General features: G+C 39.1%; 1 protein-coding gene across 2 annotated transcripts; it reads right to left on the bottom strand.

Moving 5' to 3' along the window:
• Window positions 1–1005: 1005 nt before the first annotated feature.
• Window positions 1006–12324, bottom strand: nr1h3 (nuclear receptor subfamily 1, group H, member 3). Of its 2 annotated transcripts, XM_030721979.1 has the most exons (11): window positions 12153–12324; window positions 9433–9650; window positions 7647–7729; window positions 6410–6652; window positions 5556–5822; window positions 5156–5361; window positions 4860–5039; window positions 3754–3853; window positions 3450–3563; window positions 3109–3203; window positions 1006–2737 (listed from the first exon to the last, which is right to left on the bottom strand). In XM_030721979.1, exons 3-11 carry the CDS (start codon window positions 7687–7689, stop codon window positions 2591–2593), a joined length of 1395 nt encoding a protein of 464 aa, XP_030577839.1. In that variant the 5' UTR covers window positions 7690–7729; window positions 9433–9650; window positions 12153–12324; the 3' UTR covers window positions 1006–2590. The 2 variants fall into 2 exon arrangements, with proteins under 2 accessions (XP_030577839.1, XP_030577844.1); XM_030721984.1 differs by lacking the exon at window positions 9433–9650.
• Window positions 12325–12731: the final 407 nt, after the last annotated feature.

Below are 12731 nucleotides of genomic sequence, written 5' to 3' on the forward strand. Positions count from 1 at the left end.
AGCCAACCAGTAAGTGAAGTTTACTATGTTTTACCCATTTACAATCTTTAATGTTATGCTGCACGGGACATTTTAAATCAGTTTCCATCCAGCTTGGTCAAAGATGCATGAACCAGGCTGACGCATCGTATCATTAGATCATTTAATCAGCACGGTCAAACATTAAGAGTCAAGTTGTCATAGATGATCTCAAAGGCAAACGCAAACTATGAAGTAAATTCACCAATTAATATATATAATTTTTTTTAACCATCATTAAGAGTTGTCAGTACTTTAGTATATCAATATATAATTTTCACACAAGACATCCCAACATGTCACAGGTAGAAAAGCAAAAAGGTGTAAAAAAAATATTGTTAGTTTCAGGGTTCCTGATGCTGTGCTTGGTGGCTCACAGGGACACTTTCATAAACAAAACCAATTTATAAAAATTGAATGATCTGAAGATTTGGGAGGTCAGCAATTTAAGTGAAAATATGACATAATACAGACATGTTGGTCATTATGCTAATAAAGTTAAAAATAAGAGCCAGTTTGATTCTACACTCCAAGTTTAACAAATTTAAATCAGACATTAAGTCCATCAGCAAGTGCTTTTGGACAAACTTATCTTAGGTGTAGTAAATTTATTTACTTGTGCCTGTATTACATGTGTGCATTTGTATGTTTGAATGCAGGTGTGGGCATAATGTTTAACCATCCCATTAGCTGTCTGATGTAATTTATTAGTTAAGAAATGCCAAAAAAAAAAAAAAAAAAGCATCAAATGCATAATAATGTATAATGCATGATTTTAGTCCCATACAAGGACATCGAGGCCAAAATGCTTGAAATCCTTTGTTAGGACAGGGCAAACTGTATTTTATGTCTACAGTTATGGGAAGTCTATAGTGAGATCGTGAAATGGCTAGAGAGGTAATTACTGCAAAACAGCTGCAATGCTATTAAACTGTCCAATTTTCAGCTGTCTTTGCTCAACATAGGAAGAGAAAATAAACTTCACAATTATGGATTTCCATTGGCAGTCCTTTATCATCCATTATGCAGCATTTCAATGTTACACCGCACAGGACAAGGCATGGGAAACACAGCAATAATAAAAACATTTAAATCTCTGTAGTACAGTAGTTCTTTCCTGTTGATTCCTGCTCCCTGTTAATATAGATTTTGGTACATGTTTTTAGTGAGGTTTTCCAAAATCTGACTGGTTAAAGCTGTTGATGCTGAGTACCTGTTCGAGGAAGATACTCACACTATTATAAACCTTTCGATCTGGTTAGTTTTCTAACTAGATATTCAGTTTGACATTTTTTTCCTCTGTATCAGTCACATAGTAGATTATCAAAAATAAAAAGGTCGCAAAATTCTCTATTTCCTGCTCAAACATTTGTCACGCTTCTAAAACGCTAGTGATAAATCACAAATAAAAGTACATTTCACATACAGTTACAAACAAGGTGTTAATCAAGCCAATACTTTCCATTTTTTTTAAATCCAAAATCCAACTTAGAAAAGGGGTTTATTCATTTGAGGGGGGGAAAAAAAAAAAAAAAAGAGGCTCAGAGAGATGGTAGACTGACTTTGCCAAACTAATAATTCATCTTTCCTTGCATTTTAAAGACACAATACCACCTATTTCAGGATACCATTGCACTGAATTAAAAAAAAAAAAAAAAATTAAATAGAAAAAGACCATTTCCTGTGAATAAGGGCCCAGCCTACTAGTCACCTGCAGAGTTGTACTTTCTTGTGCGTTAGCATGTGATTGTACAATCTTGAGGATAAGCTTTGCATTTTTAATGTAAATAAATATACAATTTACATGAACTTTAATGGGCTTCTATAAATGACCAAAAAGGTCCCTGATGCATCTGGAAAAACTAAAGCAATAGATATTCAACTAATAGATAATAAGGAGGCCTCCAGTTCTCAGAGGTCTACTTCACATTACTTTACCTGAGCAACTACACCAACCTTTAACTTTTGTACTTACTCCAAAAGGAACACAAACTATTTGTTGCCATATCACGCGTCAACCAGATGGCCTACCATTTTAACCTAACATCAATAAAATGAAATGCTGTTATGGGTCTGATTATGCACATCCTTGCCCATTCTATTGCACAACTGCAAATATCACCATTTTAACTGTATGTGTGACTGTAATCCTACATTTGAAACAGCCACAGCCAAGACCTGCTCAGTTCTTGTTGATTATTATTGTTAGAGGAAGAAGATAAAACCGCACTAGAGACTGACAAACTGTCAACAAATATTAAATCAAAGATAACTGGCTAAAGAGCCAAATGCTGGTACTTAACCACAATCACATCAGTATCTACATGAAAGAAAAAAAAATGCAAGGTTCAAAGAAAACTAGGCGTTCATATTTCTCTTTATGAACACAAAGCCATATAGCAGTCCGAGAACAAAGAGCAATGATGCTCTTCTTTCCCAAGAAACAGAAAACAATCTCAATGCTATAATCAGTCCTCGACAAGATCGACAGAAAAAAAAGTCAGTGATCTTGCTCGATGCCATGTCTGTCTCAGGCTTAACAAAGCCACGGAGTGTGACATCAGGTTTGCAGTCATTCATTGACGTCCCAGATTTCAGATAACAGCGGGGGAAGCTTCTTGTCCTGGAGGCGAAGGGCAAAAACCTGCTCCGAGTGGACGCTGCTTAGTGTACGAAGGCTTACCAGCTTCATTAGCATGCGGGGGAACATCAAGTGATCCTGAGGAAGCCAAAGAAGCAAACTGTTATCAGGAGGGGAGAAAAAAAAAAAAAAAAAGATTCCAACAAGCCTTTAAGCACATGATCACTTCACAATATGTCTGTGGAGATGGTTCATAATGTATAATTGTAGCTGGTTTCAGATCACAAAATGTTGTTTACATTTAGTAGCTTCTTTACAGTTTCTCCATGCAGCCTGATCTAGCACACAACTGCTCTTCTAACGGTTCAAGCCCCCTGCAAGTCTCAACAAAACAAAACAATCTGACCTTAGCCATGACCCAATGTACTTGTTGTGATGATGACAGCCTGGTTATGCTGACATACGGTCGGTCACAAGACAAAAAGCTATGGACACATCTGGGTACTTACATTTGGTCTCTTAATCATGATATAAGAGCGCAGTGCATCCACATAAGGTTGTTGCAGCCTCTCCACCAGATCGTGATCCTGCACATTCGGCCGATCTAAACGTTTACCCAACAAAGCAAATATGCACACACACATTAATCTGTTAGTTTCTGAGGAAAAACAAACAAAACAAAATACTGTGATCCAGTATGGTAAAAAGCAATGCAAGCCTTCAAAAAAAAAAAAAAAAAAAAAAAAAAAAAGCTCAATCTGCAAATGCAAACAGTCCAGTTCTCCCTCAAAAAGGTTAGCTCTTAAAGCATTTTCACTATGAGAAGGAAGTGTACTTTATGAATGCTGACCTGCAGAAAAGATGTTGATAGCAATGAGCAGAGCATATTCGGCCTCGTCCAGATGCAGGTCATTCATTCCTTTTGAAAACTCAAAGATGGGGTTGATGAACTCAAACTGAAGCCCTGAGGTGGTACGAGTGGAGAGAGGAGTGTGGAAACAAAATGTCACGTTACAGACAGAAATATACTGCAATTTCTTTTTACTTTGCTTTTGTTTTCTCCCCAAAATGGCATATGGAACAGATGAAATGCACATAATCAGGTTAAGTAACACATGAATTATTATTTGGCAGGTAGAAACGAACAAATGAACCTGCTTTGGCGAAATCCTCCTTATTATAGCTGAAGTCTTTCAGAAATGTAATGCTTTCGATGGCTGGGTTATATCGCCGAGATGTCTCGAGCAGCATAATCTGAGAAAGACAAAAACATCTTTGTGAGCAGAACATTAAAACATATTTAAAGTTATCCCAAACTGATATGTAACTGTCAAAGTGTCAAATTTATACATAAAAAAAGACTGATTTTTTTTATCTCAGAGATTGGATCATTTTTAATTATGATGTATTATTTTCTAATGATCAAGTTAGTTTAGTCTTCCCCTCTTTTTTTGAGAGCTGTGAAATATGGAAGATGGGGCTTTGATGTCTTATATTTAACAGTTTGTTTATAGCCTACAGACCCACAGTTAACAAAAAGCTGAACAGTTTTTTTTAATTTATCTTAAACTCAATATTTTCAAGAGTCATCTTGAAAATATACTGTAGTCATATTTAGATACTATTTACTGGGAGATAATTTTTGTACTTCTGTTTGCACACCAGAGTTTTCCTTTTAGAAATATAGGCTCATATTACAATTTCAGAGCACTGTGCTCTATTGTTGGGTTCTTACTTCTACAAAAACACCAAATATTGGGTCAGAAGGTTTATAAGACTGCAGGCTGCACCAATTTCTGATAATGTTGAAAACAAAAACAACTTTTCATGGACTGAAAGATCCCCAGAATTTTCTGTGATTCAATCTGATTTGCTTGATTCTCACCGTAGTGACTTGGAGCTTGCTTGATCCTTGACAGTTAAAATGTAAGACTTGTGCTCATGTTTTTTCCCACCTCTGAATCACAGAATGAATGAAACTGCTAAAGTAAATTTAGTAGGTTAAGAGTTTGTTTTTGGATTTTTCACAGAGGCAAGTAGAGGAGGCGGTGATATTTACAGGCACCAAATTAAAATTAAGCAATTGACAGCCAATCTAAAGAAAATGAACTTATAAGGAGGCGGCCTAAATTTGCTCATTTCAGTCAGCTGAGAATGCTGCATAAAAAAGGTCAGTAAAAAAAAAAAATTTTTTTTTTTTTCTCCCTGCCTCATTAGCATAATGGGTCCACTTGAACAAATCACATTTCCAGCAACAAACCTCAATGGTAGATGTCTTCAGTAGAGCAATCTGGTCTTCTCTTGTGAGCTCAAGAAAACCAGGAAGCTGCTTAGCAAAATCCACAATCTCTTGGACTGACATGATTGCCAGCTCAGTGAAGTGAGCGAAGCGCTGCTGACGCACTTCTCGATTCTGCAAATCCTGACTCTGTGGCCATGGCTGCAATACATTCACAGTAAATTGACAGTAGTAAGGTAAACCTGAGTCTAAAACAAACCCCATCTCAGCATTTTCTCTCATTTCAGCTCAAACTCTCTTCTGAACCACTCATTTACCGTCACTTTTGGTCGATCAAGGAAAGACCTCTTGTTGCATTGCTTCTGCATGGCCACCAGCTTCTGAATCATCTCCTGCTGCTGCGGATCCAGTGCAGCTGCTTCCTGTGGAGGGGTGGGTGTGACCACTGTGGACGTGCGGGCTGTTTCCTCCTCCTGCTGCTTCTTCAGCTTTTTCAGTCTGATCTGCTCCTCGGAGAGTACACCTACAGGTCAAATGAGGATGCACAGTCTCACTAAAGCTCAAGTCCCCCAGTTTAAAAGAAAAAAAAAAAAAAAAGGAAAAAGTTGATTTTCATCATCACGATTTTCACTCTGCAAACCCACATGCATTTTGGCATGTGGGTTTGCAGCCAGAGTGAAAATCCATCTCTGATTCATCTGGCATACAGACACTCACACTGCTCCAGCATCCCTGCCTCCCGACACTTGCGCAGGCGGCACTGCTGGCACTTGCGGCGCATGTACATGTCCATTTCACAGCGCCCGTTGTTCTTGCAGGAATACTGGGCACTTTTAATGATGCTGCGCCGAAAAAAGCCCTTGCAGCCCTCACAGCTCAACACATTGTAATGGAAACCAGAGGCCTTGTCACCACAGACACTGCATACCTCATTGCCCAGCATCTTTGGAGCAGGCCCCTTCTTTCTTTTCACTGGCTGACCATCTACGTACAATGAAAGATAGATGACACCAATATGAACTCTTTAAGTCAAGAAAATTATCTAAAGTGGTTTCAGACAGTTTTAATCTACCTGTGTACACTTGTTTCAAGAAAAAATGATTACTTCCTGGCATTTTATCTCAACCAAAAAAGAACAGAATGAGCATGCTCAATGTCACTGAATCATCATAAAGGTCTATGGAAAAAAAACAACAAAAAAAAAAAAAAAAACACGCAAAATCAAGAGATGAGCAGGAAATAATTCTGGCTAGTCTGGTCTGTGGAAGTTGTACACGCCTTACTATTACAAACAGCCATAATCAAGATAGTTCAGTCATTCCATTATTTTCAGAATTATAACAAATAGATCCAGTTTTTCCCCCTCAATTACTCACAATAGTGACAAGTGCCTACACACCGTTTTCCCCACACCGCCAATTCTTAATAAGCATCTCACAGAACAGTATGTGCCATTTATTTTACTTTTAAATTAAACATGCTATATTTAATTCAGGTTCGCTGAAAATGATTTTCTGAACATGCATGTTTCCTACTATAGCTATCTGAAGGTCATGCTCCCCCCTCATCACCTGTGCTTGAAGATGTGTCACTCGCAGCTGGATCCAGTTTAATGTCATTTGGTTCTACTGGCAGAGGGCTGCTCATCTCAGCCAGTGAGGGGCCGTTATGAGGGGGGCCGGGGAAATCATCTGTGTGTGAGAGGGCAGCCAGTGACAGCAGGCCATCATGCTTCATTGTGGTACTTCCACTGCTTTCCTCAACCATGCAGTCCAGCTGCAGCTCAGAGGCCTCATCGAACACCTTACTCTCATCTGAGAGAGAAGAAACACACACAGTGAAAACAATAATCATTCCTGTTCATGACCATTCCACTCGTCTTTATCTTTATTTAGCAAGTTGCCCAACATGTTTTGCAAAAACATACACAACATGATGCAATAATCATGGAATAAATACTACCCTGGTAAATGTTACATTTTGGATCCAATATCTACCCGGTCTTGACTGAAAAAGGTAGAGAGCATGACAAAGGACCACTGCATTCTGTGCTGGGTTTAATACAGCATGCTGTGCAGCAGTGCACCATTTGCTAGGGGAGCACTAATACAGCATGGAGGAAGCTAACAAAGGGTAAACTGCACCTCCTAACCCAAAAGCTTTTTACTTAACTGCAAACTCTGGGTGTGTCCGAGATGTCACAACTGAAAAGCTCTGACCACAATGCGTCTCTGCCCTTTACTCAAGTTATTTTTGATCCAGCACTTGTTTGACCATTTCTATTGCAATTAAAACAACTTGTTATATTCAACATCATTATTACACTTCACCTGTCTTTTGTCATCTTATCTCCAAATGCGACTGTATGAGGAGGTGCGCTGACATCGAGAGCAGGAAAAGGAGAAACTAATACAACTCTAAATGGCAGAGGTATGCAGTAAAGACTCTCACAATAAGCTGAAATGTACACTTGAAAGTTAAAATAAAGATGAGCAACATAAATAACATTTTTTTAAAATTTTGTTCCATTACTTATTATTTTACTAAATTATTTATTATTTGTTAAGCAATGGCACAAACTGTGCATGAACTTTCATTTTATTATAAATTAAGATTTTTTTTAAGTCCCTCTCCACCCAAAATAAATGGATAATACCATACAAAGACCAAGTTTTATCCCTACTCTTAAAATATAGCAAGTATTTTATACTAACTGGCATAATCTAACAGTGAGATGAAGTGGGAGAACTGGTTCCTGCTCAGTTAAACGTCTGGACTCATAAGTATGACAGAGATTGTTCCTCTTACCATGACCAACATCTGGGATATCAGTCACAGACAGCGTGGACATCTTCTGCACAGCAGCTTGTCATTACGAAATCAACATGTACCTGTGAAATAAAAGAAAAACACACTGTAATAAACATTTTGTACAACAACCACCAAATTTTTTTCCCCCTTCGCATCCACCAGTTCTATCAGTAAATTGGGCAGGGCCGGCTTTTGTTGTTGCTCTGTTCCAACGGACAACTTTCGCCCAATCTGATCACAGACTTTAATTTGAGGTAACTTCTTCTTTAGATGTAGAGTCTGCCTGCATGCAACTTATGAAGTCAGCCTTTGTGGCTACAAAGCATTTCCAAAAAGGAGAGGCACAGACATTACATGTTCGCAACCTCTTGGGACATACGTAAGTGTGACAGTTGAACTCAGGCTGAGATATGCTACACAGTTACAAACAAAAGTGTGACAAACACTTAATTCTCTTGAAGCCTCCTCTTGTTAGATTGTCTAACAGTACAAAGGGTGTGTAATTCAAAATAAGGATGTGGTTTAATGATATCGATGACAAGTGGATTATTATGCTCTTACGCAGCATAACAACATTCTTAGAAAGACTTAAAATAGAGGCTTGGAGTACTGACCACCCAGATCCTCCCTATAAAAATGCACATACAGGAAAGCCAACTGGATGTAAAAGCAGAAACGAAAGCATGTCATGTGTCACATATGGATACGTTTCAGGAAACTGAATCAGCAGTGGGATATTTGGCTGTTCTTAATCAGGCTGCAAGAAAGAAACAAGTTTGTTGTTTTTGTGACATAAAAATGAAAACTTTAAAAATTTCTAATAACTTTACTGTCACATGATATAATTCAGAGCTGTACTCGCATTCTGTCGGCATCTCTAATGCAGTTCAACATTTAATTCTGAAATAAAAAGGTTATATTCTACTATAGCCAGAAAGTAGTGACTATAAAAGACATAGCTGTCAAATATCTGTAAATGCATGGTATTTAACATATTTTACCACCTTAGTTATGACACAGGTCCTTTCTGAGGTACTGCGACCTCAAAAACTGGCTACGCTGCAAAGTGCCTGCTTCATAAATGGCGATAAGGACTGGGCAACCACTCTTACAAGATTTCATAATATAACAAAATCCACTGGCACAGTGCCAGTCCAGTTGGTATAACTATGCAGTAACATCAGTACTGATGGTGCGACTCGCATCCGTACAAATATCACAAAAGATTTCTGTGCGTTTTAATTTTTCCCATGTTTTCAATAAACACCACAGACAGAAAAAGGGAATGAAACTATGACTATATGCAGCTGAAATTACACAACTCTTCTCAGGCTATATCTGTTCAAAAATTAAAGGGAAAGCCTGCAACGAAGTGAAACAACACAGCTGCTGTGGCAGTAATGTGCCAAGCCTCACTGATAAGCTTTTACATACCCAAGTAAACCAGTAAAATGTTATTGTTCCTAACGGCTTAAGATAAAAGATAACGAGCATGAACCTTTTGTTGGCATAAAGAGACCTTGGTAACTTTTACATAATACCAGTTATGACTGTTACTCCATGACGGCTAACTGCACTAAAATGAGGCTATCGATGAATAATATCAAGTTTGCCTTTTAAAGCATGTCAGCAATTTTTTTAAGTATTTGCCTTCATTTTTTTTATAACTTAATAGTTTCTCACTGAAAATGCATTTTTGGCATGACCTTGATTCAAAGCCCCAATCAGCTCAAATTTAACTACAAGACTGACTGTGACAGGTGCCATGGTGGAATGACCTTACCTCAGAATCTGGTGTCTTATTTATCGCCTGTCCATCTTGCCCATTTGAGTCCACAACCTCGGCCTGCCGATATCTCTGCAGTGATGCTAAGGACTAGCTTGGCTGATGAGCCTTAAAATGATGCCAAAACCCCTGTGACTTGTTGGGCAGAAGTTTAATGACTTGATATCTTGAAGAGGGCAAGTAGGAAAAGAAGACAAGTCCCTTTCTACAATGCCCTATGGGAGACAGGAGGGAAAACACACAGAGAGACGGGGAGGAGGAGGAGGAGGGAGGTGAAAGAGGGAACACCATAGGTTACTATTGGTCATTTTGCACAGCTCTTAAAACCCCCACAGGGTTGTGGTTCTCTACCCTTATTCAACCTGACTCTTACCAGACCCTTTTCTCCAGCTCTGTCAAAACGTAATAGCTACCTGTTGCCTTGTCTGTCACCACTCAAAGCCTTCCTTAGAAAAATATCACACAGCTTATTCGAAAAATAATTCATAACATAAGAGACATAATTACTATCTGTCCATTTATATTCTTTCACTTATCCAATTCAGGGTCATTTAATTAAGGGGGGAAAAAACGGGGGTGGGGGTGGGGGGAGTAAATGTGACATTCACAATATGTCGATTATGAGATCAGGATAGCACATCATAAGCCTAAGCTTGGTTGATTTACAATCAAAAGTGGTTAAACGTTAAGGTAATCAAGGGCATCATGGTCTAGTTCATGAATTCATTCTCTTTCGCTGTAACAGTTCTGCTCTACATATGACCTCGTGTCATCCCTCGCTCTCATCTCACGGATAAAGTCCAACATCTTATCAGTCAATCACCTTTGTCCATGTTTTCACAGACTGCTGGAAATTAAATGAAAGCACCAGCAAAAAAACAAAACAAAAAAACAAACAAAAAAAAAAAAAAATCAATGTGACCCTAAATCATCATTGCTGATAAGATATGTACATTAAATAATCTATGAAAAACAAAAAATAAAAAGTCACAGTCCTCATAATGGTTTAGACCTGGTTTAGTCATTGTAACCTTTTGTAGTTGATTATAACTCAGCCTGTATTACACCTTAGCATCCAAATGAAAAGGCCTGCGCTCATTGCACCAGCAAGTCAAACATCACTCTGGTCTTTAATAAACAATCTGTATGCCAGCTAAAAGTCTAAAAGTGTGTGTGTGTGTGTGGGGGGGTTAACATCTTGGTAGTGCCACAAAATTAAGCTTTTATAAAACATTTGAGATTATTTGCCAACTAGTTTTTGTCTATGCTCAGGTAACCAACTGGTTATAGCTCCTCAGAAGAGTGTGTTCTTCAGTGACTTAACTGAAAGGTATTATGCACACTAAGCTGCTGAGAAATAAACAGAAGCACAGCGTGAGAAGTTACAAATCCAGAGTACAAAGGCAGCATGACTATAAGTGGGAAACATCCCTTTTTTAAAGTCTCAAAGTAACAACGGATGCAACTCTTTAAGGTGAAGCAGAAATGAACTACTGCACTCAGCAACATCTTGGTGTGAAAGGAAAGAGTCAGTGCTTTCAAGAATCACAGGTTCCACAACCAATCAGTGTTCACACACACACACACACACACACACACAGAAACTGGTGGAAGTAGAAGTAGTTCATTCACTTGCAGATCCACCCAGATGTTTTCACAACTTTAGCCTCCAGACCTCTCTCTTTAAGTTAACATTTGGTGGATCCGTGCTGGGAATTAAATCAGGTCACCGAACTAAAATATGATTCCAGGTTGGCTGTGGGTCAAGAGGTAGAGAAGGTCATCTACTAATCAGAAGGTTGGTGGTTCGATCCCTGGTTGCTCCAGGCAAGATACTGAACCCTAAGCTGCTCCTGATGCACTCATTGGAATGTGTCGTAGAAAAAGTGTTTGTATTAATGTGTGTGAATGGGTGAATAAAGGCATGTTATTTAAAGTGCTCTGAGTGCTCATGTAGAGTAGAAAAGCGCTATATAGATAAAGAACCAGTCCATTTACCATAATAAAGATGTACGCCACCGTGCAGTGACAACAGGTGCAACAGATGTCACCTCTGCACACGCCCACACACAGCACTTGTCAGGAAAAACAAGTGAAACCACCTTTACGGGGGGGGCAGGTACATTAAGGGCTTTCAGCTCCACACACTGAACACAAGCACATTTAGGGATGGGGGGATAAACAGCCTACCTGACTTGCCGAGCTAAAGTAGCTTTAGCAGTAGTTCTTTTGTCTGCAGCCATAGTAGGAACACTTGAGAGCGCAAGTGAAAACTCCTTACACGTATAACAAGTATCGTTTTGACAGTACATGTACACTGTGGTAAGCTGTGTGGCCGTTCTAACCGCAGACTTGCTGCTAACATTTAGCTTAGTTAGTTAGTTAACCAAGCTTAATGCCATTTAAGTGATAACAAACAAATACGGCTAGCTACAAGTCCGTGCTTATAAACATGAGCCAGGTTACATCACTAGAAGTTAAACGTTAAATGCGGCTTCAGACTCTGCTGTTACAACAATACACCCGGGTGTTTAAGTGAGATTAGCTTCTTGGTCGATCCACAAAAGGCCAGTATCGTTAACGTTAGCCGACAAGCCCCGTACACCTAACGAACTTCCCACAAACAACTTTAACTTAGCTAGCCTGGCTAACTAACCGTCCCTGGTTCAGTAAAAACGTTCAGAAATGACACAAAGATGCGTTTTTATCTGACTCACCAGAGACTTCACGACTTTGCGACTGCTTGTTAGTCAGGCTACTGCATCCGTGTGCGATTCCTGGCCCGGGTTTTAACAGCCGAAGCTAACATGTTAGCTTGCTAGCCAGCGTCGCTCTATCATGTGATCAGCGGCCCTGAGAAGCTCCGACTGCGGCTGTCGCAGCAGGAAACGGGTTTGATCAGGCAGAGGGGCCGGAGCAGGGGCTTTCTCCATCCTGAAGTTGGTCTTACAGGCGTGGAAAGCCCCAGCACATTAGTCAGGTACAGGTTGCACAACTTTTTACATTATATATATATATATATATATATATATATATATATATATATATATATATATATATATATATATCATGGATGTAGTGAAGGACATGCAGAGGGTTGGTGTGACAGAAGAGGATGGGTGGGACAGGGTGAGATGGAGGCAGATGATCTGCTGTGGTAACCCCTAAAGGGGGCAGCTGAAAGAAGAAGAAAACCTTACACAGGGAACTCTGAAATATGAAGTGGGTGGGGTATGTGTCTACATTTAACAGAAATAGGATGGGTCACAGACCATATACATACATTTATTATCCCT

The sequence above is a fragment of the Archocentrus centrarchus genome, chromosome 3 (assembly GCF_007364275.1).
Source record: "Archocentrus centrarchus isolate MPI-CPG fArcCen1 chromosome 3, fArcCen1, whole genome shotgun sequence".
Lineage (NCBI taxonomy): Eukaryota > Metazoa > Chordata > Actinopteri > Cichliformes > Cichlidae > Archocentrus > Archocentrus centrarchus.